The sequence below is a fragment of the Trichosurus vulpecula genome, chromosome 2 (genome assembly GCF_011100635.1).
Source record: "Trichosurus vulpecula isolate mTriVul1 chromosome 2, mTriVul1.pri, whole genome shotgun sequence".
NCBI classification, from domain to species: Eukaryota; Metazoa; Chordata; class Mammalia; order Diprotodontia; family Phalangeridae; genus Trichosurus; species Trichosurus vulpecula.
Window position 1 is genome coordinate 331,424,811 of NC_050574.1, and position 27,835 is coordinate 331,452,645.

At 41.0% G+C, this 27,835-nt stretch overlaps 1 protein-coding gene across 1 annotated transcript in view; it reads right to left on the bottom strand.

Moving 5' to 3' along the window:
* Positions 1-27,835, bottom strand: part of LOC118839981 (kalirin) — a 413,338-nt gene that overhangs the window by 263,555 nt on the left and 121,948 nt on the right. Inside the window, exon 5 of the mRNA XM_036747488.1 lies at positions 6,519-6,710. Within this exon, the coding sequence (XP_036603383.1) occupies positions 6,519-6,710 (192 nt within the window). The remainder of the gene's footprint in view (positions 1-6,518; positions 6,711-27,835) is intronic.

The window sequence follows — 27,835 nt, forward strand, 5'->3', positions numbered from 1 at the left end:
GTGTGGGATACTGTCCTTCCCAACCCAGGGCATGTATAGTATGTATAGGTATGTATATAGTATGTATGGGATAGATACCAGGGAGACTAGGACAAAATGAAAAATAGTCATTATCCTTAAGAAGCTCACATTTTACTGGGTATATAAGCTATGCTTATAAAGTAAGAAGACTGAGTCTACAAGTCACACCTGATATTATATGGTTCTACTAACTTCTTAGGCGGCATGAGGATAGAGCACTGAACTTGGAGTCAGGGAGACCCGAGTTCAAATCCTGCCCAAGAGGAGATTTCCCCAGGGTAACACCAGCTGTGTGGCTAGGCAAGTCACAACCTCTGCTTGTCTCAATTTACCCCTCTAAAAAAGAGAATAATAATAGCCCCTCCCTCTCAGAATTATTGTGAGGATCAAATGAGAAAATATTTATAAAGTGCTTTGCAAGCCTTAAAGTGTTTACATAAACGGTAGCTAATATACTGTATTTAGTATATGACATATTATATACATATATATAGATATCAATTTATTTATGGATATGTAGATATTTGGATCTATATGGATGTATTTGATCTAGATCCATGATTTCATCAGTATAGGAAACTTCTAGTGTGGAAACTCCCTTAACCAATGTACACTAGCAACCCTTTTATGCCTTCTAGGCTTAGAAAGCTGCCTGGGAACTAAAAGGTTACCCATCTGAGATGGTTACACAAGTAGTATGAGCCAAGATTTGAACCCAGGTCTGACTCCTAGGCTGGTATGTAAATATATATGTGTGTATGTATGTGTAGATATAGAATATAGGATACTGATATAGATTGTAAGATTAGATTAGAATACAGATATAGATTAGGATACAGATATGGATTAGGATACAGATATATGTGGTTTTTTCAGGAGTTATGATTTTTTTTAGTTTAGGGAAATTCCCCTCTACTGACGCCAGTCGGGAGTTTACAACTTTATAATCTTAGAAGATGGGCAGCTAGGTGGCAGAGTGGTTAAAGCACTAGACCTGAAGGCAGGAAGTCCTGAGTTCAAATCTAGCCTCAGACACTCACTAGCTGTGTGACCCTGGGCAGGTCACTTAACCCTGTTTGCCTCAGTTTCCTCATCTGTAAAATGAGCTAGAGAAAGACATGGCAAACCACTCTAGTAACTTTGCCAAGAAATCCCCAAACAGGGTCCCGAAGAGTCAGACAGGATTGAAACGACTGAACAACAGCCTTAGAGGATTGCCTAGGGCATTCAGACATAAATGACTTGGTCAAGTTAAAAGGAACAGTATGTATAAGAGGCAGGTCTTGAACACTGACTATGAAACCAGTTCACTACATACTATGCCATGCTGCTTTGTAGATAGATGATAGATAGATAGATAGATAGATAGATAGATAGATAGATAGATAGATAGACAGATAGATTCATATCCTATCCATCTGCCATATGACTATAAAGCAATGAAATCATCATAAACGTCTTTGGCTACAATCTTGTTACCTTTTAGATATACCTCACTTACATATGTATAGCGTATGTAGGGATAACTCTAATGCTTTTTGGTATGTATGGATTAGGTTAGGAAAGCAAGTAGGCAAGCACCCAGAAGTCCCACAAAGACCTCCAAGGATATACAGAGATTCCTAGAGGCTTCAAGATTTAACAGTAGAAACAAAAATCCATTGGTTCTCATAGTAGAGTCAGAGGAGAGGAAGACAAGAGACTCTAGGAAGGATCACAAGCTTCTTCGTCATCTGTGTGGGAGTGGGATGGCAGTCAGGGTGTATATCAGAGGTGTCAGACTCAGGATTGAGAGCCAGAACTCCTGAGTGCACCAGATTAAAACATAATTGGAAAATGTTTAACAAAATAAATACAATTATAATTCAATGTAGATCTAAGTCAATATGTGGTCCTTAGGGATCTATTTCTTTTTGAGTTGGACACCATGCATCTATATGATGAAATAGGGGAATAGGATCTCTGGGACTGAAATCTCTGATTTCACTTACATAGTAAGGAAATTCTCTCTAGCAATGTAGGTCAGCACCTAGTCTGCATCTTAAAGTTTTAGAGAATTTCCTAGAGCATTGGCTTGTTCAAATCAGTATGTGTCGGAGGTGGGGCCCAAGTCTTCTGGGTCATGGAGAGGGAAAGGAAGGGAATAATCATTCATATAGCACTCTGGGGCACTGTATTAAGCACTCTATAAATATTGTCTCATTTGATCGTTACAACAACCCTGTGAGGTAAATACTGGTATTACTGTCATTTTATGCAGTTGAGGAAACTGAGGCCAACAGAGGTAAAGTGACTTACCCAAAGTCACACAGTTAGTAAGTACCTGAGCCTGGATTTGAACTCAGATCCTCTTGACTCTAAGCCCAGAGCTCTGACCACTGTCATCAACCGTCTCTAGTTTGGAAGCCAGATCTCTATTCACTATGCAATGCTCCTGGTCATATGACATATAATGTACAATTTGACAGATGTACCAAATTACCAAAAATTAACAACCATGCAAGGGTATGGATCTCCACAAACAATTGACGAGCTTGGTGATATCTTTCTGGTTTACTGGGCAAAAAATACCTTTTAAAAACGTAAACAGGCTTTCAATCAATGGCCTGGAATACTTCTATATGTGGCTCCTCTCTAGTGGGGGCACAGCTCCATTTAAATTAATTGCCTAAATACCTTTTTATCCCACTGCCTGGAATAGCTCCTGTGGGACAATAAAAAGCTGCCTAAATAAACGTATTGAAAGGACAGTCAGGGATAGCTTTTTCAGAGGAAGGGAAGCATGGTTTATGGCTTTTGATAACAGATTGGGGAGGGCTATAGCAATACCTGAAGAACTCACATTAAAAAGAAATAGATATCAAGAAAATTGCTTCTGATTCAAATCGGCTCAAGCTGGGAAACATCAAACAAAAGTAACCACACCAGTTAAAGCCCAGCCTTGGCTCTGCCTGTAAGCACTTAAGTTTTAGCCTCAATGTCAGCACCTTTCATCCTCTAGCTTTTTTTTCTTTTTTTTTTTTAAATCACATTAGGTCATATCTTAGCAAGTCCAAAAAAGTGTTGGATTTTACCCAGTAATAGATCTCATGTGTTTGATGACATTTTGGTGACTGTTCCCCCTCTCCAAACATGCTATAGAGTGAAAAATCCTGGAAAAGGCCTTGTATTCATGCTTCAAACCTAAAGGAGGCATGTGCCAACAGAAGAAAAATCTGAAATTGCCTCCCTTATCCCCTCTCCCTTACACCAAGTGATCCATACAGACCTAAGAAAAACAGGCATTCAAAGCATCACAGAGTTAGCATTGGAAGGGACCTGAAAGGTCCACGAGGCCAACCCCTGTATTGTAAAAATAAGCAATCTTAGGCCCAGAGAAGACATATGATTTGTTCTCTAGATGCATTGCTAGTCATGATAAGTGACATTTATATAGCATCATAGATTCAAAGCTAAGAAGGAATCTTAGGGGTTACCCGGTCCACTCCCTTCGTTTTGCAGATAAGGAAACAAGACCACAGAGATGAAGTCATCTGTCCATGCAAATCTCTGCAGTCTTTCCTGACAACATGTCTGGCTCTCATTGTACTATACCATGTTGTGTCTGAAGGAAAAGGATGCTCAGGGCATAGGACATGGAAGAGGCCATCTCGTCCCACTTCTTTATTCTATAGATGGGGAAACTGAGGCACAGAGAATGTAATATCTCTCAAAATTACACAGCTATTCAGTGGCAGAGGTGGGATTCAAACCCAGGTCCTTTGACTTCCAAACCACTTTTTTTCTGCTATCCCTTGCAACTCTTTTAGTCCTTCTGGATGATTTTTGAGCCAAGGGTTGCAAAAGCACGGAGGTGGGTTGGGATGGTAGCAGGGTAGGACCCTCCTTGTTTCTAAACCTGAAGCAGCCCTCTGACTGTTATCCAATGACCCATTGGATAATTTCTTGTTCTACACTGGTGCTATGCTGTAGGACACCCAGGAGAGGAAACAGATGTACCTCCTGCCTTTGCAGACCTTTATGTCCTAGGTGGCACACTAGGATGGAGTACTGGGGCTTGGAATCAGGATAGACTCATCTTCCTGAGTTCAAGTGTGGCCTCAGACACTTACTAGCTAAGTGTGACCCTGGGCAAGTCACTTAACCCTGTTGGCCTCAGTTTCCTCATCTGTAAAATGAGCTAGAGAAGGAAATGGCCAAACCACTCCAGCATCTTTGCCAAGAAAACTCTGAAAGGGTCATGGAGAGTTGGACATGACTAAAATAATTCAACAACAACAAAAATGTCCAAAATGGACACATGTGCAGAGGACATAAAGAAGTGGACGAAGCAGTAAACAAACACAGTTAGGGCTGTGCTGATACCCTGTGGACCATGTTACCTGGTGTGGGAATTACTCATAACAAGCATACGACCTTCGGATGGCTTCTCTCTGAACTGCGGGCACACAGGTCTTATTCCTGCCTCCTCACCGTCCAGGTACACATCTTCATCAAATACATTCTCAAACAAAAATGGAAGTTTAAAGCTTTGGTCCTTTCCATATGGACACAGGCAATGTGGGGGGAAAGATGGTGTGTTAGTCTATAGATTTGAATCCTGCCTCAGAAATTTAATAGGTGAGTGACCATGGGCACCTTCCTGGGCCACAATTTCCTCACCTGCAAAATAAGAGAGTTGGACTCAATGATCTCTAGGGTCCCTTCCAGTGCTTAATCTATGCCCCTTATAATTCTAGGTAATCACCCAGACTGATACTTTTCTCCAGCGGGGAAAATAATCAAACATTGAAAGTTTGTTTGAAGTCACATAATTAACAAAATAAATGAAAGGGACCATTTCACCAACTCACTATTTGTAGTAATCACTAATACTCTTTTAGCCACAGCAACCCTGAAGCAGGTGGTACAGTTATTAGGAAGCCCATTATATGGGAGAGCAAGGAATAGTTCACCTATCAGATTTATGGGAAAGCAAAGAATTCATGACACAACAAGAGATAGAGAGCATTACAAAATGCAAAATGGATCATTTTGATTATGTTAAATTGAAAAGCTTTTGTATAAAAAAAGCCAATGCAACAAAGATGAGGAGGGAAGCAGAAAATTGGGAGAAAATCTGTACTACTAGTGTCTCTGATAAAGGTCTCATCTCTAAAATATACAGGGAACTGAGCCAAATTTATAGGAATACATTGGCATTCCTCAATTGAGAAATGGTCAAAGGATAGGAACAGGCGGTTTTCAGAGGCAAAAATTAAAGATATCTATAGGAATATGAAAAAATGCTAGAAATCACTACTGATTAGAGAAATGCAAATCAAAACAACTCTTAGGTGCCATATCTTTCCTGTCAGATTGGCTAAAATGACAAAACAGGAAAATGATAAATGCTGGAGAGGATGTGGGAAAATTGGAACACTGTTACATTGCTGGTGGAATTGTCAACTGATCCAGCCTTTTTGGAGAGCAATTTGGAACTATGCCCAAAGGGCTATAAAAATGTTCATACCCTTTGACCCAGCAATACCACTTCTAGGGTTATATCCCAAAGAGATCACACAAGTGGGAAAAGGACCCGTATGTACAAAAACATTCATAGTGGCTCTTTTTGTGGTAGCAAAGAATTGGAAATCAAGGGGATTCCCATCAATTGGGGAATGGCTGAACAAGCTGTGGTATATGAAGGCAATGGAATACAATTGTGCCATAAGAAATGGGGATGATACAGACTTCGTAACAACCTGTAAAAGCCTACACGACATAATGCTGAGTGAGCGGAGCAGAGCCAGGAGAACATCATACACAACCACAGATATATGGATTCTGTGAGGACCAACCCTGACAGACTTTGCTTGTCTCACAACACAAGGTACAAAGACAAATCCAAAGGACTCATGATGGACAGAGCTATCTACATCCAGAGAAAGAACTATGGATTCTGAGTGCAGATTGAGGCAAACTATTTGCTTTCCTTTTTATTTTCCTCTCTTGTTTTAGTTTTATTTTTATTTTTTGGTTTTGCTTCTTCTTTCTCATGATTCATGCCATTGGTCATAACTCTTTGCAACTTGACTATTGTGTGAAAAGGTTTAATGCGAAGTTATATGTAGAACCTACATACCATCTTGGGGAAGGAGGGAGGGGGAAGAAAATCTAGAGCTCAAAATCATGCGGAACTGAGTGTTGTAAACTAAAAATAAAAAATCTTAATTAAAAAAAAACAACAAAAAAAAAGCCCATTATACAGAGGTGGAGACTAAAGCTCAGAGAAGCCCAGTGACTTCCCTAGGGACACCCACTTACTAAGTAGGGAACTGAGGCTCACAGTCAGCTCTCTCAATTCAAGTTCAGGACTCTTTGTTCTGCCACACCAAGTTTCCTTTCTTGCTCCATGGTAAATGATCCTTCGACCAGCTCTGTGACTCAGTCCTGCCTCAGTCCCCCCGGCCCTCCCAGAAGCCCAGGCCCAAAGTATGTCCCACCATCTATCTCACCTGCTCGGCTTTTTGATGGAACACGGCCGACATGGCCAGGATGGTGCTGCGCTCGTCTAGGGCAGCTGCAAAGCTCTTCCATTCCTGGTCCAATTGAGTGGAGATCTGTTTGATCTGCTGGGAAGCATAGTGACCCGCTTCGGACAGGCGGGAGGCCACAGACATGATGCGGTTGATGTTCACGTAGGCATTCTGAAAAGCAAAATAAAAGTTTCTTATAGGTTCAGTTAACAGGCAATTAATTGAGCACTTTAGGTGGGGACACGGGATGGAGATGCCCAAAATGTAGATGAGCAAGGGAGACCAGCAGTGCACCAGTTTAGAGTATAAATCAATTACCGGCCCAGAGGGAAAAAGGAGGCTGGGTCCCTCCAAAGTAAAATCCAAACAGGCAACATGCATATTGATACAATAGTCATCTGCTAGGCAGAAAAGCAGGTGTGTTCAAGGGTATCGCTAATGTCTGTCTGCTAAGCAATGGGGAAGAATCATTGAATGTTATGATGTATATGGATATTTAGCTAGCGAAGGTAAATATATGAGGAGAGGGAGGTTAATGCTAAAAGTTGCTCTGGGCTTATTCTCTAACTTGCTTAAGAGGTTTAAGTGTTTTGAAAGCCCAGCCCCATCTTGATAAAGAAACCATAGTTCAGCCCAGGGTGGGAAACCTGAGTGGAGGGCGATCATCACATCCTAGACACCCAAGATCACTCAATACTCTCAGCACTGATTCCCAACTCCCACCCTGAAAAAGGCTGAGGCAGGAGTAGGCAGTCATATGGGCAGCTAGGTGGCACGGTGGATTGAGTGTCAGGACTGGAGCTGGGAAGACTCATCTTCCTGAGTTCAAATCCAGCCTCAGATACTTACTAGCTATGTGACCCTGGGCAAGTCATTTAACCTGGTTTGCCTCAGTTTCCTCATCTGTCAAATGAGCTGGAGAAGGAAATGGCAAACCATTCCAGCATCTCTGCCAAGAAAACCCCGAATGGAGTCATGAAAAGCAGGACTGAACAACAAAAAGATAGTCACATGATCATAGATCTAGACCTCGAAGGAATATCAAAGGCCCATTTTACAGATAAAGAAACTAAGGCTCAGGGCTGCTACAGTGACTTTACCAAGGTCATACAGGTACTAAGCAGCAAGGAGAGGGGGGATTTGAATGTAACTCCTCTGATGCAAAAACCAGTGCTCTTTCTATTATTTATTGTTGTTCAGTTGCTTCAGTCATGTCCAACTCTTCGTGACCCCATTTGGGGTTTTCTTGGCAGAGATACTGGAGTGGTTTGCCATTTCCTTCTGCAGCTCATTTTACAGATAAGGAAACTGAGGCAAACCGGGTGAAGTGACTTGCTCAGGGTCACACAGCTAGGAAGTGTCTGAGGCTGGATTTCATTTCAGGTCTTCCTGATTTCAGACCCAGAGCTCTATCTACTGCATCACCTGATCGGAGCTTAAATAGGAACAGACAGCTGCACCACCTTCCACCCTAAAAATGATGCCTATGAAGAAATCTATTCTTCTCTCTACTTGATTTAAGAACTTCCCTACCCTCCAATAAAGCCTCCAAAGCACCCAAGGTCTCCCACAGTTTCTACTGGCTCCCTTCATCTACTCTTTTGTTTACATTCATTCCCAGTTCGGCTTGGAAATTAAAAATGTATGAACACTCCTCCCGTTTCTTGATCAGGCCGGCAGAAACTCCCTTCAGGAAGAAAGGAGACAAAAGAAAAATGTCAGCAATCTAAGAGGGGGGAGGAGGCTTATTTTTAATTTATTCTTACTAATTGTTTGAGATGTCAAAACAATCAAATAATATTGTGGCAGCCTCTTTAACTCCATGAGAAGCACACAATGCCCAAGTGCTGCAGGATGGCATTGAGAAAGTGTCTGGAAAACTTGGGCTCCTGCCTTTCCAAGACAATGAAGATTCATCAGCAGTTGCACCTGTGTCATTCCCGAGCCGGGTGTCTGTTCTTCATTCTACTCGTAGTTCATTGGCACCAGAGTGGGATTCATGAAAGTTCTTTATCACAGTCCACTCCTTGGGCCTTCTGCCACTTAGCCTTACAACTACCTCCTCTGGACCCCCTGCATGCAGGCACACCATTGAGAGAAATGATTACTGATAACCAGTGATTTGGGGAGATTCAGAATTCCCCTTTTTTTTATCCTCTTTGGAAGGCCTCAGTCTCTCAAGGTTGAACTTGCCTTCTCCTCTATCCAGACCCTACCCAGGTGGGACAGCCATTGTGTTCTGCTCAGGTCTGGGTGGGAATAAATTCTTTGAATCTATCACCCGAAGCTGGGAGTAGTTTAAGAAGTAAATGACACTGGGGCAACTAGGTGGTGCAGTGAGTAGAGCACTGCCCCGGGTTCAGGAGGACCTGAGTCCAAATGTGACCTCAGACACATAACACTTAGTAGCTGTGTGACCTTGGGCAAGCCACTTAACCCCAATTGCCCGGCCTTCCCCGCTCAAAAAAAAAAAATGAAGAAGTAAATGATATAATCAAAGTCCAGGTCCAGCCCCTCACTGGAATAGTCATTCTCTCATTAATCGTTAACTAATCAGACTTGATTGCCACCTAGGGGGAACACCTATTCTTCAAAGGGCATAGAAACTATGAGCCTTCTGCCAGGATTTGCTCTGGTCTAAGAGAGGTGGCCAAATGACCATCCTTTTATTAAAATGCTGGCATTATCAGTAAAATGACTAAATTACCCAGAAATTATGTCTCTTGAACCTTTTTTAATCACCACACTACCCTCACCCAGTCCAGTGCCATAAGGACTTTTCCCAACTTAAAAGCTCTCTAGGGGAGAAACTATCAGTGCCAAAGTGGATTCAAATCCTGTATTTGTGACCTTGGGTAAATCATCTCACTTCTCTTGGCTCGAGTTTTTTTCTTTGTAAAATGAGGGGGTTGCAGTAGGACCAGGGGTGAGGAACCGGTCCTCAAGTGCAGCCCTTTGACTGAATCCAAACTTTGCAGAACAAATCCCCTTAATAAAAGGATCTGTTCTGTAAAACTTAGACTCAGTCAAAGGGCCGCACCTGAGGACCTGGAAGGCCACATGTGGCCTCAAGGCTGCAGGTTCCCTACCCCTGCTCTAGGTGGTCTCTGAGGTGCCTTTTTAGCTGCAAATCTACCATCACATGTGCAAAGCATAATGCTGGAAATAGTCACAAAGACTGTTCTCATGTATAATTATGGGTCTGGAAGAGAACTCAATGATCATATTTTCCTGCAGCAGCTAGGTGGTACCTAGATACAGTGCTGGGAGACCTGTGTTCAAATCCAGCCTCAAATCCAAATCCTAACCAGCTGTATGACTCTGGATAAGTCACTTCACCTCAGTCTGCCTCAATTTCCCCAACTGTAAAATGGAATGAATAACAGCACCTAACTTCCAGGGTAGTTGTGAGGATCAAAGGAGATAATATTTCTAAAGCACTTAACACAATGTTTGGCACATGGTAGGCATTTAATAAATGTGGGTTTCCTTCTTTATCCAAATCTTTCTTTAAAAAAAAAAACAGATGAGTAAACTAGAAGTGGGTCCCTGGGGTAGTTCAGATTTAAACTCGGAGGATCAAGAATCAAATTCTGGTTCTGCTACTTGTTGGGTGACCTTGTCAGTTAACCTCTCTGGGCCTGAGATTTTTAACCTATAAAAAGAATGAGTTAGACTAGATAGTTCCTTCAGTTCCTTCCAGTTCTAAAATTTTGATACTGTGAATACAATATGACAGTTATAATGTCGGGTCAAGGTCTTTAGTACGGGTTTTGCCCTTTCCTTTTCCACTCATTCCTGCCTCTCTCTAGAAGCAGGCTTTTCCTTGTAGCTGACTGGAATCCTTTCTGCCTCACACATGGCCTTAGTGGATGGAACCACTGTCCTTCCTGAGTAACAGTCCTTCAGGGTTCTGAGGAGTCATCATTAACTCATCTTTCAGCACCACTTTCTCTGGGCTCCTAAACAAATTGTGCTTAAAAGGAAAATCTACTCATAAAATTGATGGGGAGAAAATATCCTTAAAAGTGGGAGTATATATGCTGATTTTAGTGGATCTGGCTTCTAAATAAATAAGTTGTTGCATTAGGGGGAAAAAACCCACAATTTTAATTTCTTTCCTTTCCCTTTATTCCAAGATTAACCGAAATTCTCCCTCCTGCAAAAAATCTTGGCTAAATGGATAACAAGGAAGACTCTTAACAACCCCAACTTTCAGTTAACACCAAATTTGGGGAGGGGCTGTGACAGCAACCATACTGGCATACCCAGGATGGCTGCTAGCACAGGTTCTTTGATCTGCTTTTCTAAAGGAAAGCAACTTTAAAGGGGTCAACAATCTTACTTTAATGAAACATAAATATCATTCACTTAGTTCAGGGGAAAAGTCAGCACCCTGCACTTCAGAGAAAATACAAAAAGAAATTACAAGTAGAAATTACAATCAGAGAAAATAGCACAGATCAACAGATAGATCCATCTGTCTGACCAAAGCCATACATACATAGTTACCAGAGAGAGAAGCACCAATATCTGGGTTTTCAAAGCCAGAGAGTTCCTTAACAGCTACCCAGAGTCTCATCTGGCCAAATCACAGGAACTCTCTTCCAATGAGCGAGCCTCAAAGCAAAATGCTAACCTCAGAGTATGTGAGTATATACTTCTCAGAACCAGAGGGCATCACAACCCATGACCCAGTACCTACTTGGAAATTAGCAAACGGTGTGAGCCTTCCTACAACCAAGCCTACCCTAATCAAGCTTCCCTTAATGGACTCCATGTGAGGCCTATTAATGGGAGGGGAAGATCCTCACAATCTATTAACCTTGGTGGGGGGGGGGGCAGGGTATTCAAACCAGGAGTGTGGCATTCACTTGTCCTGGGCAGAAAAAAAGTCTCATGTTCTTTGCCTGGAGGGGAAAGCAGGTTAGAAAGGGTCAAGGCACAATGTCCAACATTACCTGACACCCTCCATCCCTACTCCAAGCAGGCAGGCTAGTCATTTGCATGCCCGGCCACTGCTAGGGTCACTAAGACTCCTTACACACTCCTTAGAATAGGGGAGTCAGGGACTCCACAATGTTTTCCCTGACAACATCCCTGCCTCCCCTCACTATCTTCCCTCTCTCTTTATAAATGCAGTGCCCAGGGGACGATGAATGGGAGAAGTGTTTTGCTTGTTTATGTGGTCTGAGCTTGAGATACTACCAGGCAATCCACCTTGTAGCACTAATAAGAGGATCCTTCTGAAGGAAGAAGAGGTGGTATCTAAATGTGGGAATGAGTGAGTTTGGTGGGTCAAATGCAGTTACAATTTGTGACAAATACAAATTCTGGCAACTTAGAGGAATCTAACAGCTCCTTCCTCTTGGGAAATCCCTCCTCTAGTGAGCCCCCTCCCTCCACCACTTTTTATCAGATGGCAGCTCACAAGGAAAGGCAGCACAAGTTCACTGATTCCCTCCCACCTAACTTCACTCCCTCCCACTCCCAGCCACTGAATGAATGAATGAGTGAGTGAGGAAATGAATGAATGATAAAAGCATTTTCAAGTATTTACTGATTGCCAGGTTCTGTATGAGGTATTAGAGATTCAAATACAAGCCAGCAAGACAGTCTCTGCCCTTAAGAAGCTTATGTTCGAATAGAAGACAAGACACCTTTTTGTCTCCCCAACTCTGCAAAATCAGGAGAGATCCTTTTTTTAATCTCCTTTTTCTTGAGATAAGTTGAGTGATTATATTATAATTACATAGAATTTCAACTATAAAACAGTAATATTTTTAGAGATAAGAAAAATTGCTCATAGGTAGGTCATGACAATATAATAAAAATGACAACGCTACCTAAATTAATTTACTTATTCAGTGTCACAGTAATCAAACTGCCAAAAGATTATTTTTAGAACTAGAAAAAAACAATAACAAATTCAAGTAGAAAAACAAAATATTAAGAACTTCAAAAGGAATAACGATAAAACAGTGAGAAGAAAGGGACCTAGCAGATCTCAAATTATACTATAAAGAGTGATCATCAGAGCATTTTGGTACTGGTTAAGAAATAGAGAGATCAGTGGAACAGGTTAGGAAAATAATATACATAAGCAAATGAACATAGTAGCCTAATGTTTTATAAATCCAAAGTTCCTAATAAATGTAGTAAGAACTCACTTTTCAATAAAAAAAAACTGCCATTAAAACTGGAAAGCAATCTGGCAGAAATGAGGTTTTATACCAACATCTTACACTATATAACAAGATACACTCCAAATGAATATATTACTTAGATATAAAAGGTGACATCATAAGCAAGTTAGAGGAACAAGGGGAAAAAAAATTCTTTCTAATCTATGGATAGGGGAAGAGTTCATGGCCAAATAAGAGATAAGGAGGATTATAAAAAATAAAGTGGACAGTTTTAATTATATAAAATTTAAAAGTTTTTGCACAAATAATACCAACACAGTTACTACTGGAAGGGAAATAGGTAACTGGGGAGAAAATCTCTGGATTGAGTTTCTCTAATAAAGGTCTCATATCCAAGACACATAAGGAATTGATTCAAATTCATAAGAATAAGAATCATTCTTCAATTGATAAATGGTCAAAGAATATTAAAAGCAAGTTTTTGTAGGATAGAATCCAAGATACCAGCAACCATATGAAAAATGTTCCAAGTAGCTAATAATTAGAAAAATGCAATTGAAACAGCCCTGAGCTTCTACCTCACAGGCATCAGATTGACAAATGATAAAAAATAAAAGTGAAAAATTTTGGAGGGACAGAAGAAAACTGGCACACTAATGCACTGTTGGTAGGAGGTTATATCAGTCCAGTCGTTGTGGAAAGAAATTTGAAACTGTGCCCAAAATGTTACTAAGTTGGGTGTATACTTTGACCCAGCACTACCACTATGAGGCATATATCCCCAAAGAGATGAAAGTGGGAAAAGACCTACATGTACAAAAATAATATAGTAACCAATTAATTATTATTAATTAATTATTTTAATAATTAAGAACAACAAAAAACTGGATAAAAGGGAGATGCCCACCTGGTAGGGAATGATTAAATAAATAATGTCAGATGAATGTTATAAAATATTATTATGCCAGAAGAAATAATGAATGGACAGTTTTAGAGGAAACTGGGAAGATTTCTATGAACTGATGCAGAATGAGGTGAGCAGAACCAGGAGAACATTTTATATAATGATATTATAAAGAAAAACAACCTTGAAAAACTTTAGAACTCTGATCAATGCAATAACAAACCATATTTTAAGTGTATTGAAGATGAAGCATGCTACCTTTTTCCTGACAGAGGTGATGAATTCAAAATTAAGAATAAAACATATGTTTTTGGACATTGCCAATGAGAGAATTTGCTCTCCTTAATAATGCACCTTTGTTACTAGGATTTTCTTTTGCTTCTTTGTTGTTGTTGTTTTTGTATGGGAAGAGAGAAAATAAATGCTTGTTAAACAGAAAAAGATGAAATTAAAAAAACAACATGACCTTTGCTCAGGTTTTGTTCTGCCTCTATACATTGTTACAGTCATTATATTGTTTTTCTGGCTCTTCCTACTTCACTTTGTATCAGTTCATGTTAGTCTTCCCATGTTTCTCTGAATTCTTCATATTCATCAATTCTTATAGTATCACAGTATTCCATTCCATTTAAGTACCATGGTTTGTTCAGTCAGTCGCCAATTGACAGGCATTTACTTTATTCTCCATTCTTTGCTATTACAAAAAGGCACAGCACTTCTCAAAGGTTGCTATGATCTCTTCTTCAGGTTTCCTTCTAACATGAACTATCCCAGGGGCAAGGACTTTCTCCTTCTCTCCCTCTTACTCCCAGAAGTTCCCCTAAGGCACTCCTTACTCTCAGAATTTCCCTAAGAGAAAAGTTATTCTTCCTCCATCATTACCAAGCATAGATCCCTAAAGAAGAGGGGTGCTTAAGACAGGGGAGTAAGGCTAGACACCATATATCTGGTACAGTCTGTATTGTACCTAGCAAACTGTGAGCAATGAACCGAAATTGAGCTATGTGTGTAAACAAATCAGCCCCCAAGCGGAGTTAATGTCTTGAGTTTTGACAGATTCCAGAGCCTCATAGAAAAGGAAAATCCCTAAAGATGATTATTTTTCAACTGTTGTGACCTCACTTAACCAGGATAGATACATGACTCATTGGCTAGGGCTTAGGGAGCTGACATTGCCAGGGCTTAAGTTGCTTGGCTCATATAGCATATCCAGCCACAATTCCTAAATCCCTGAGCAAATCCTCAATTTGCCTGCATGAGGGAGGCAGCCAGAGTATCAATAGCACGGTATAATATCCAGAGGACCCAGGCTCTTATCCTAACTCTGCCATCAGCATGCTGTGTGACATTGGACAAATGATTCATTTCTTCTGTCCCACAGAGGAGTATGAACCAGAGTAGCAAAAGGAGAATTCCCAAAAGGGGTAGGATTTGAACCAAGCTCAGAAGGATGGCATTTCAGGCAGGAGAGCTAGGACCACAGCTCAGAGGTGGGAATGAGCAAAATCTGTATAGGGGACAACGAAAAGACTAGTCCAACTGGAGAGGAAGATTTGTCTAATGGAAAAGTGGGAGGGAGAGTTCAATATTTATGGTGGGATTTCAGAAAGCGCTAGGCTAAACTTAATTTGGAAGGTGGGAGAAGAGGAGAGGAGAGATAGGAAATGGAAACTATCTGAGTTGGAGGATTGTTTTAGGAATCACAGAATCTCCAAGCTTGAAGGAGCCTCGGGGGCTATCCAGACTACCCCATATGTGAATAAGAATCTCCTTTTCATCGCTGGCAGCTAAGTGGTACAGTGTACTCGCAGTCAGGAAGACTTGAGTTCAAATCTGGCCTGAGACACTCACTAGCTGTGTGACCCTGCGCAAGTCATTTAACCTCTGCCTGACTCAGTTTCTTCATCTGTAAAATGCGACAATAATAGCACCCAGCATCAAGGATCGTTGTGAGGATTGAATGAGACAATCTTTGTAAAGCACTTTGCAGTGTGTGTGTGTATGTGCGTGTGCGTGTGTATGTGTGTATGTGTGTGTGTGTGTGTGTGTGTATGTATGTATGTGTATGTTATGGAGGGAGGGAATGAGGGAGAGAGAGACCAAGACAGTCTTCTAAACAGATTAGGGTCATTCCCGCCTCTGAGCTTTTGTTTTTGTTCTTGCTCTCTTGCCTCAGATGCCATAGATGGTGGGAGTGGGGGTGGAAAGAGAGAGAGAGAGAGAGAGAGACAGAGACAGAGACAGAGACAGAGACAGAGAGACAGAGAGAGGGAGGGAGGGAGAGAGAGAGAGAGAGAGAGAGAGAGAGAGAGAGAGAGAGAGAGAGAGAGAGGGAGAGAGAGAGGTTCACACACACCAGCTATTCTAGCCAATAGATGGCTACCCAGCTTTTGCTTGAAGACTTCTAGGAGCCTATTCCATTTTGGAACATTTCTGAACATGACAAAGTTCTTTATATTGAGCTAAAATCTTACTCTCTGGCCAAAGCATGGTATAGGAGAAACAGATCTGAACTGGGCACCAACCTAAAAACACCAAACAAGAAAAAACCAAAGCTGTGTTTAAGCTTCTCCTTGAATAGGAATGAGTAGGAATGAGGCTCTGGCCAACTCTGCTCTTTGCCTGATCCCCTAAATTGTTTTGTTTTGTTTTTTCCTGGTCTCAGCTCAGCAGGCAGCACTCTGGGAATCCTCAAAGATGCTAAATGTTGATTGAGTGAGCACATCTTAAATTCCATTGCCCAGGAAGCAAGAGTGATCTCTTGCAGAATGTAAGAATCTTGGGGTCATTTTTCTGTTAGAGACACCAAAGACCATAGTAATAGAATCAATAATCGTGATAATAATAATAATAATAGCTAATATTTACATAAGCACAAAACTCACATCCATTATCTAATTTCATTCTTGCTACTACCCTACGAAATATTTAATAATGATAATAACTAGAATTGATATAACTTTAAGGTTTCCGAAGCCCTTTTCACAAATGTTAACTTATTTTATCTTCACAACAACCATGGGAGGTAGGTGCTATTATTATCCCCATTTACAGATAAGGAAACTGAGGCAAAGGTTAAACAACCTGCCCAGGGCTGAATAACTAGTAAATATGAACTCAGGTCCTAGAACTTATCCTGATGCCTGGCACATAGTAAGTACTTAATAAACGCTAGTCGACTAGTACTCCTATCTCTGCTTCACAGATGAAGAAACTGAGGCAAAGACGGTTCAGGTGTCTTGCCCACAGTCACATAGCTTGTAAGCAGTAGAGACAGGATTCAGACTCAGGTGTTCTGGTGCCTAAATGAGTAGTTCCTCTATAACCTCACTGCCTGAGCCAAATTCCAGTAGGCAGAAGAAGTAGGAGAGGGGCAAGACACAGCAGATGCCAACACCCTTTCTCCTTTGGCTCTCCTCCCCTCCCTTCCTTGATACAAAATCCCATTTCTCTCTCTTCACCACCGCAATCATTCACTGAAGATCAAAGGATCAGCTGCTCCCTGCTCCTGGGGCCTGGTGCTCTCCTGTTCACTGATTAGCTGAAATCAGCCTCAGAGCAGACTGTCTCTCCAGAAATGAGTACCTGGCAGAATGTTAATGAGCACGTCTCTTCTCGCCTTCACGCTATCCTGGATTCAGCTCTGGCCTGGCTGCCCCCTTCTGGGTACAAATTAACACCAAATAAAGTTTATCCTTACTTTCCGCTTGGTTGAGCTCTTTGAAAGATTTTTTTTTTCCTGGAACCGGGACTAGGCTTTTAAGGAACCCATGTCTGGAATAGAAGAGGTAGCGATTGGTGGCTGAGTGCTGGACCTGGGGTCAGGAAGATGTGGGTTTAAAGCTCACTTCCAGTGTGGCCATGGTGAGTCCTGTTACCTGGATGAACTTCATTTTCCTCCTCAGCAAAATGGAGCTAACAACACCTACAGTACCCACCTCATGAGGCTGTAGTGAGGATCAAAGGTGTGTGAAGCATTTTGCAAACCTCAGTTTTTAAAAAAATCACACGGCTCCATGATACCATTCATTTGGGGATTCCCTCCAACAATGAAAATGACAACCCACTCATGCCTCCCCTCCTACGTGACTCTTGTTCATGTTTTCTCCAAGGTTCCCCACAGTGGGTCCACCCAACATGCTAGAGGCCTTCCTTGATTTCTCCTGACACCCTGAGGGTACCAGTCCATTTGCCATCCCTCAATCCTGCCATGTGACCGGCCCATTTCCTCTTCCTGTCATAGAATTCCTGGATGACATCCCTTCCTCTTGTTCTTCAGAGTTTCTCCTTGGTTAGGTGTTGCTGCCACTCACCCCCTTCATGTACCCTTCCATTGCTCTCTGTGGAATGCTCAAATTCAGTTCTTTGAAGGCAGCGGAGTACCATATGGGAACACTGATGAAGTATTAGATTGACAAGAGGGGCCTTTGTTTTTATGGGAAGCTTGGGGTGACAAAGAAATTTCCAAAAAAGCATTCCAACTTGTTCTCCTGTACTGTCTGTCCCAGATATACACATTGTGGGACCAATTTTATTACCCACTCAAATACACGTTGGGAGAAATGATTATTAATAACCAATAATTTGTGGAGATCCAGAGTTTCCCCATTTTCTAAAGTCCTCATTTTAAAACCTTAGCCTCTGAAGGTTGAACTTTCTCCTCTATCAGACTCCACCCAACCTTACAAGGAATCTCTACTCTAAAGTGAATTCCACTCAATGGAGGTTGGATGGAGGTAGATCCTTTGTCTACATTGCCCGAGGCTGGGAGTGTCTGGGTATAAGGATAGTGTCTCTGTCCAAGAGTGACAGGGTTTCAGTCTCAGCACCTCACTGGAGTGAGCTCACGACTCTTTGTAAAGTCCTCCTCTCATTAATCATTAACCAATCAGAGTTGAGTGCTACCCTCTGGAACACCCACTTCTCCAAGGCTGTATAAGCCTTGAGCACCGCCACCATGAGGGTTTCTGGCATTCAAGAGTGCTGCTGACCTATTTTATTAAAATGCTAGCATTATTAATAAAATGGCTAATTACCCAGGAAATTACCACAATGTTGAAATCTTGGAAATAGATATTCTTCACCCATTTAGTGTATTATTGGTTATCCATTTGAGATATAAATGTCAGCTACTATAAACACCATTTTTGTCATGTCAAACTCCAGACCAATGATGAATTAAACAAGTTAATAATTGCTATAGGAAAAATACCATATTTTACCGCATAATCATCGCCACTACGTAATGATCACACCGTTTTCTTCTGTCCAAAAATTAGTTTATAACCTTTGATCTCATGATCATCACATGGTATAATTCTGTTTGTCACGCTGCTTAAAGGGTAAACAGAGCAACAGTGTATTCACCAGTGGCATATGGATACGCATTTATCTCTCGTGCCTTGGGAGCTGAGAACCTGGAATCTTCAGTGTACACACATTGTCAGTATTCAGTTTTAATGTATATTTATGATTATTCCATGCATCCTAATCTCGCACCAAAGACGGTTTAGTAATAAATTTTAAAAAGCTTCACATAATGGTTGTAGCCCACATTTTTGCAAAAAGTTTGGCATAAAATCTGTAACAATTCTGTGGTGAAATACAGTAGAATGGTATAAAAGGTTCAGGAGAAATGGTTTTGGGCCCCATTTCTGCCACTTACTTTTTTTCTGACCATGGGCAAGTCATTTGCCTTATATTCTGGGCCTCAGTTTCCTTATCTGCAAAGTGAGGAGGTAAAAATATACAATCTCTGAGGTCCCTTCCAGCTTGAAATCTAGGTCATCCAGGCCATTAGTTCTCAAAATGTGGTTCAGGGACCCCTGGCAATCTCTGAGACTCTTTCAAGGGGTCCATGATGTCAAAACTATTTTCACCATAATATTAAGACATTTTCATTTCTAACCTAGTAAGTATCTATAGATACAACCCATATAAACAAAATTCTTTGGGGGAGTTCCTCAATAATTTTTAAGAACGTTAAGTGGCCCTGAGACCATAAAGTTTATATTTGTTGATCTCATACAACCTCTTCATTTTGCAGATTAGGTAATCGAGGTCCAGAGACTTATCCAAGGTCACACTGATAGTGAATGACAAAGCCAGGATTTGAACCCAGGGGATCTAACTCCATATCTGGTGCTCTGACCATATTACAAATCACTGACTATACGTTGTAGCTATACAAGAGTCAATGAAGGAAGTAAAAAAGCCAAGGGCAACCATCCCACCACTATAGTCTAAAGCTCCCTGCTTGGAATCAGAGGAGATCATTCTATTACAAGCTAGTAGCCGGCACCCGGTTCCCAATTCCTCCTACCCATCCACCCACACTTGTAAGAACATAACATGTCACACAAAAATGAAAACCCACAAGTACTTATATTTCAATAGAGCTTTAAAGCTGACTGAGCACTTTTCTCACACTAAAAAATGCTGTGAGGTATGTGGTAGAGATACTATGTTTTTTTCATTTTACAGATGAGAAAAATGAAGCCTAGAAAGGCAAAATGATTTGTGCTAGTAATTAGAAGAACTAGTCCTGGAAACCATTTCTCCTGACTCTTTCTGCTATTATGTATTAGGCCTTGGACAAATAGTAATAGATCCAACAGTGCCCACAATGAGCATCTCCAAATGTCCGTTACAGGTCTTAGAAGAAAGTTCAAGTTCACAGAGAGGCTGATTACGCCATCCTCAGAGTTGGGTTATTGTAACAAAGCCCATTGACCTGACTGGCACCTTTCCTGGTCCAGCTGCTATGACCTCATTTACAACATTGACCTTTGCTGGCAGAAGTCCTGGCTATAGAGTCTAGGTATCTAATTCAATGTCGTGTAATCCTAAATTTAGAGCTGCAGCCCTGGTAAGGGCTCAAGGGAGAATTTGAACCCAGCCCTTCCAAACTCCAAATCTATTACCCTATCCACTATAATAGGCTACCTTCTATTCAAAGGTCTGGTCCAATTCTGCTTCTCCGTGTAAGGTACCAGTTGTGACTTTATTGAGGAACTTATTTCTCCTTAATTGGCCAGTGGCAAAGCTCTTCCATTAAGTCTTCTTATTTTGTGCTAGGGAAGGAGGATTAACTGTTTTTCTAGGCTGCTCCATCACCTCCAAAATTTGAAGTGTCCACAGGAGAAGTTGTCTGACTACCCATAGCCTTTTTTTTTTATTTCTATAAGGAGGGATTTAAACTAGATGAAAGTACATCCCTTCCAACTCCATCCTGTAATTCTAGAATCCATCCATCATGCCCTTCCAATGTCCCTTAAAGGGTCTTTAAATATATGTGTATGTATGTATGTAAATATACATACATACATATACATATGTATATAGAGTATATATATTACGTATATGAATATATATACATATATACAAAATAACATTTTAATAGTCCTCCAGTTACACATAAAGACAATTTGTAACATTCATTTTTTTTAAAAATTTTGAGTTCCAAATTTTTTCTCTGTCTTCCTCACCTCTACCCTCCCTGAGACAGTAAGCAATTTGTTATGGGTTATACATGTTCAATCATGCAAAACATATTACCATATTAGTCATGTTGTAAAAGAAGACAGACCCAAAGGAAAAAAAACACACAAGAAATACAGAAAGTAAAAAACAGTATGCTTTGATCTGCATTCAGACTCCGTTAGTTCTTTCTCTAAAGGTGGATAGCACTTTTCATTGGAATTATTGAAGGGTTTTAATCCTCCCTTCCCCAAGATCCTACACACCAAGTACCCAAAGTCTGACAGAGTCCCCCAGTGTTTCGCCCCCTTGACTCACACTTGCCACCAGGTGTACATTGGCAAATTACTTGGGAGTACAAAAAAAAAGTCTCAAAGGGGACCACCTGCCTATCCAAAGTGAAACTGGATTCTATGCAAAAGTGCACTTAAGGACCTTATCAGAAAGCCAGTTCTTGCCTTTAGGCTACAGTTATTTTCCTGACTTTTTTTCTCAAAAGACAAAAACTAATGCTTTTAATCTGGACCTATCAGATGAAAGCAAATATTTTGCCCTTTGGACTACAGACCCCATAACAGACTCCAACACCACATGTTGGTAGTGTACCAGGTTGGCCATTTCAATTAAGTTTTAAATTTTCTCTTAAATGTTCAGCTGTCAAACCTGTAGAACAGCTTAGGACCAGGGCTGTGCTAAAGTCTTTACACTGAGTATAAGGAATGAACCTGAGTGACAAAGATTCCCAGTGAAACCACTCAGATTTAAGAAGAGAATCACAGATTGCCCTTCTGCTCCCACCAGCCAAGAACAGAGATAATAACAGTAGCTCACATTTATATAATGCTTTATGTTTTGCAAAGGACTTTCCACACACTATTTCATTAGGTCAGTGGTTCTCAAAGAGTGTGCCAGGGTAACTCAGAATGCTGGTCATTTGTATGGAACTTAGATTCACAATCACAGGCTTAATGACTTGAACAATTTTCATTTTTCTCCTCTTGGGAAAAGTCAGCAAGCCATTTTAGCTACATCATGGAAGAATACATGTCTCTGAATGGTACTTGGGCTGGGAGCCATCACGGAGATAACAACTGCAACGTAAGATCGAGGGGGTGGTATAAAAGGGAACCGGTTGACCCCATCTCCTTTCCTAGCCAGACAATAATATCAGAATGTTCACACTGGAAGAAAGCTCTGAGCCCCTCATTTCATAGATGAGAAATCTCCATTTGGCATTTAAAGCTCTTCACAACCTGGTCCCTGCCTGTGCTTCTAGTCTCCTTATGCCTGGCCCCTCTCCATGCACTCTGTGATCCAGCTGCATTACTCTACTTACTGATCCTTACAAATGACATTTTATCTCCCATCCTTTGCACTGCTGCCCCGCATGCCTGAAATGCTTTTCTTCCTTCTCTCGGCCTCTTGGTTTCTTTGGCATCCTTCAAGACTCAGCTCAAAGACCACATTCTGCAGGAAGCTTTTCCCAGTTCCCTCAAATGCGAGTGACTTCCTCTCTGAAATTAGTCTTCCATCCACTCTGTATATCTCGTAGTATATACCTAGTTATACGTCTCCTCCGTTAGAATGGGAAGTCTTTGAAAGCACAGACTGATTTTTTCCTTTCTTTCGCCCCTCTCCCCACCCCTCCCCCACCCCAGCACGTAACACAGTGCTTGGCACATAATAAATACTTATTGATTAATTGAAACCCAGAAAGGGAAGTAATTTTCCCAAATCACAGTGGCAGGGCTGGGCCTGAAACTGTAACCAAGAGATTCCAAGTCCTAGACTAGTCATGCTGCCCTCCCCATAAAATCCCTATAAAGTCAAATGACACATAAGAATGGATGGATGTAAAGTATATTAGAAGAAGTGAGGAAGGATTTCCTGTCTGGAAGGGAGCTTGGATAGAGGCTTGAAGAGACATTGGGGCATCATTCTCTCTGGAAATGTTGAAAAATATGGAAATGCTTGTTTTATTCCATAAATTAAAAGAAAGAGAGAAAGAGAGAAAGAAAGAGAGAGAGAAAGAAAGAGGAAGAAAGAAAGAAAGAGAAAGAAAGAAAGAAAGAAAGAAAGAAAGAAAGAAAGAAAGAAAGAAAGAGTAATAACCATTCAGGAGTAGGGGATCATAGAGGTATCTTAGAGGCAGGCTGACTTACTGAAATCTTTGATGCTATTAAAAACTCTCTTACTCCAAGAGTGCATGTGGGTCTGCTGATATCATAGGATTTAGAGTTGTAAGGGGCATTAGAAATCTTCAAGTCATAGAAGAGTCATATTAGAGGTAGAAGGGACCTCAGAGGCAATCTCCTTCCACTCCAACCATCCTTTTTAACAATACTACATTAACCCTTTCATCCTGAAAGATAGTATGATATATTGGGGTGGGGTGGGGAGTTCAGGACTCAAAGCCTGGAAAGGCCAGAATTTTAATTCTGCCTACCATATTTGCTAGCTATGCAGCCATGGACAAGTCATTTAAAGTCTAAATGAAGAGGTATGCTGGTAAATGTTAACAGCTAGCTCTCCGGAGTGGGGGGGGGGATGTTCAGAGAACAGACATTTAAATTTCATCTGCATTATTAGTATATTCTCCATCACTCTCTTATGTCTAGAAATCAACAAAATATTTGTTTCACAATGGAGCTGGAACAAAGTTCACTCTAAACTACATGCTTTAAAAAGAATGGCATGTCTATCCCAGAGGAGAGTAGATACCCTGGGTGCCACTCTATATGTCACAGAATCACAGACTCACAGGACTTCAGAAATGAAGAGGAGCTAAAACAGGGATACTTAACCTGGGGTCCATGAATCCCCAAGGGGACAGTAGATGGATTTCAGGAAGGTCGCAAACTTAGACAGGAAAAATTATCTTTATTTCAATATAATTCATTTCTTTTGTAATCCTGTATGTTTTAGTTTCTACGGAGAAAGGTTCATAGGCTTTCCCAAACTGCCAAAGAGATCCATGATCAAAAAAAGTTAAGAACTCCTGAGATAAAAGGTCATTTAGTCTAATGCTCTTATGTCACAAATGGGGAAACTGAGGTCCCTAGGAGTGAAATGACTTGGTCACATTATGACTAGGGAGTCATAATGCTTAGAATGTAAGCTTCTTGAGGGCAGAGACTTTCTTTTTGCTTCTATTTACATTCCCAGTGCTTAGCACAATACCTGGTAAATAGTAAGTGCTTAATAAATGCTTATCATTGTTGTTATTCTTGGAACTAGAACCCAGATGTCCTGACTCCTACATAAACCTCAGTGCCTGATCTTTCCTAGTCCCAATCTACGCTACATTTTTTCATGATGATTTTTAGCTGGGCCATTTGTTTTCATCAGGGGATAGATTTTGGTTTATTCACATGCAGCTTTTTGAAGTTTTGTGAAAGATGCTCAAAATCAGCTCAAAAGAAAAGACATCATATTGTCACAGTGGGGAAAAAGTGGTAGCTGCAGCAGGAAGCTAAAACCTGAAGTTTAATATCATTATAGATACTATTTACATCCCTGTAAGAGCCCCATAAGTCAGAAAGACCGGTCATTGTTAAAGAATCAGCCAGTCTTTAGTTAGGTTAACATCTACACATAAACCTGCTGATCTCACCTGGAAACATCCAGACCCAGAGAGAGTCACATCTGGAGCCCAGACTTTTCTGAGCTTAAAAATTTACTACAGAAGCTATAAGATGAGACAAGCTTTAAATGAAACTTCCAACTTCTGTTCCCACAATCCACAGGGTGCCCTCTGGGGGTGCCAAACGGGGCAGCTGATTTACAACAATTGGGTTGTATCTTATCCTCCAGTAGGTCAAACAATGTGGAAGCAATCTGTCTGCTGCTGGGATAGAGGAGATGAAGGAGGTGGGGGCAGACGCATCACTAGTATTTAGCAGTGATAAGGTCAGATGGGGAGGGCCTTGGTCTCTATTACCGCAGTCAGCCTAGTGTGCTTCCTCCAGTAACTACTCTGAAAATTATTAAACCTGCCATGAAAATGACTGTCCCTACCTGTCCATGGATGCTGAAATTAAAGAAAATCTGTGAATATCCTTAAAAGAAATCTTAGCATCTTTAAAGTTTCTTCTTCCTCTTTAAATTACATTTCCATAGGGCTATGAGTGTATTTGTGATAAGATAGTCAGCTCTGGGTTCAAAGACCTGAGAGGACTGGGGACAGTAATGGGTATGTCTGGAAGCATAGTCAGAAGCAGAATCAAGAAATTAGTGGGGTGTATACAATTTACTCATTTAATCCCGTTTGCCTCCATTTCCTGGTTTGAAAAATGAACTAGAGAATTAAATAGCAAAATGCTCCAGTATCTTTGCCAAGAAAACCCCAAAAAGGAGTCATGAAGAGTCAAACACAACTGAAAAATGACTAAACAAAAATAAAATCTACTGGCTGTGTGACCTTGAGTGCAGAAGAAAGAGTGGTGGGTTTGGTATTTGGTGGGGAGGTGGGTTTTAACTCTGCCTTTGTCACTTACTACATATGTGACCTTGGGCCTCCCTGGACTTCACCTTCTACGATTGTACAATGAGAGGATTAGACTAGATTGGACTTAATTTCAGGGGTTCCAGGAACTTGGATGGGGAAAATGATGTTTTAACTTTCAGTAATCTCTAACTGAAATTTAGTATTTCCTTCTCTTATGAATGTGGGCAACAATTTGTAGATGTCCATAGACTTCACCAGACTGCCAAAGGGATCTGTGACACTCACTGAAAAGGTTAAGAATCTCCAGACTCAATGATCTCAAAAGAGTCCTTTGAAGTTCTAACATTTAGTCTATGATTTATCTGAGCTTGGGAGAACTTTTTAAAAACTTTTCCTTTGAGGTTGAAGTCTATGCCTATAGTGCTTCAGGGAAATTTATTCCCAAGAAATGTCTCCCCCTCCTTTCTCAGAACTGGAGGATTCTGAGTAACTATCAGTAACTAAGTGGGCTGTTCGGCCTTAAACACCCAGACATTGTACATGAAAGCAGACTGAGCCTGCAGGAAGCACAAATACCGAAGTCCTTAAGTTGGGAGTTTGGGGTAGCCAAAACAATAGCTCACATTTATATAGTGATTTATGATTTACAAAAAATACAAAAGAAACTCCATATGTGTTCTCTCTTTTAAAGCTCACAACAACTCTGGGGGTAAGTAGTACAAATATTATTATTATGATTATTCCTCTCTACATGTAACCTTGTCAGCATGTTGCCAAGATCATGACACTGGAGATAGATGGATGTGTATTGGTTTGGGGCAGCGGTGGGGAACCTGCGGCCTTGAGGCCACAAGTGGCCTTCTAGGTCCTCAAGTGTGGCCCTTTGACTGAATCCAAACTTAGTTGTTTTCTGAAGTTTGAATTCAGTCAAAAGGTTGCACATGAGGACCTAGAAGGCCACATGTGCACCCCTGCCCTGGTTTGGGGCATAAATCACCCCCAGCATTCCCTTCTCAATAAGGTAGAACTCTTACTACAAACTAACTCCTCTTGTCCTAACAGATGATGGGGAAGGGAAGCAGTGGAGTGTGTCCAGAATAGCAGTAAAGGATATATAGGAAGCTGCAGAGAGCAGTCTCCATGGAAGCAAGACAGGAACAATGACGTTGCCAGCGCTGGACTCCAGGGCCCCAGGTCTGTCTGGGCATATCCTTCCTGCTTTGCTAAAACCCACCAAGGTGCTGATTCTCTTCTCTGCCTCCTTTCTCCCTTCTCCCTCCCCAGCTTCAGAGAGGGCATAATTCTAGGATGGAAGACAGCTTTGCTTCTTATTTTTTAATTAAATAATAAACTGATATTTTATTTTTAGTTTACAACACTCAGTTCCACAGGTTTTGGGGTTCCAAATTTTCTCTCCCTCCCTCTCCTCCCCCCTCCCCTCAAAGACAGCATGTAATCCAATATAGGTTCTACATATACCTTTGCATTAAATTTATTTATATAATAGTCAAGTTGTAAAGAATTATAATCAATGGAATGAATCACGAGAAAGGAGAAACAAAACCAAAAAAGAAGGAAAAAAAAGAGAGAAAAAAAAGTTTGCCTCCATCTGCATTCAGACTTCATAATTCTTTTTCTGGGTGTGCATAGTTTTTCCATCATGAGTCTTTTGGAGGACAGCTCTGCTTCTTAAAGACATATGCCTTTCTATTTATTTTGTCTTCTATGTTGGAAACTGTGTTAATCATAGTTAACCATTGTATTGGTAATCTAAGTATGTCATCGCTCAAATATAATGGAGAAAGGCACCTGGAGAAACTTCAGAGAGAGAGAAGAAGGCAAGGATATAAGCCTTTATACGGTGTCTACTATGTGACAGGCACCATGCTAAGCACTTTTACAAGTATTATCTCATTCGATCCTCACAATAACCCTGTGAGGTAGGTACTATTATCATCCCCTTTTTACAGTTGAAGAAACTGAGGCAAACAAGTTAAGTGACTTGCTCAGGGTCACAGAGTTAGTGATTGTATGAGGTTAGATTTGAATTCAAGTCTTCCTGATTCTAGGCTCAGCACTCTGTGCATTGAGCCACCAGCCACCTCTGGTGAGAGAGAGGGAGAGGTGGAGGGAGAAGGGGAAAGATGGAGGGGCAGAAAAGGAGAGGGGAAAGGGAGAATGGGAGAGGAAAAAGAGGGAGGGAGTGTGAGCGAGTGAATCGGCAGCATCTGGGGCTGGGGAGAGATAATTGAGTCAGGGCCTTTACTGTTTTTAACTCCTTTTCCCCGGGACTTGGTGGGAAAAGAAAATCCCTCTCAGA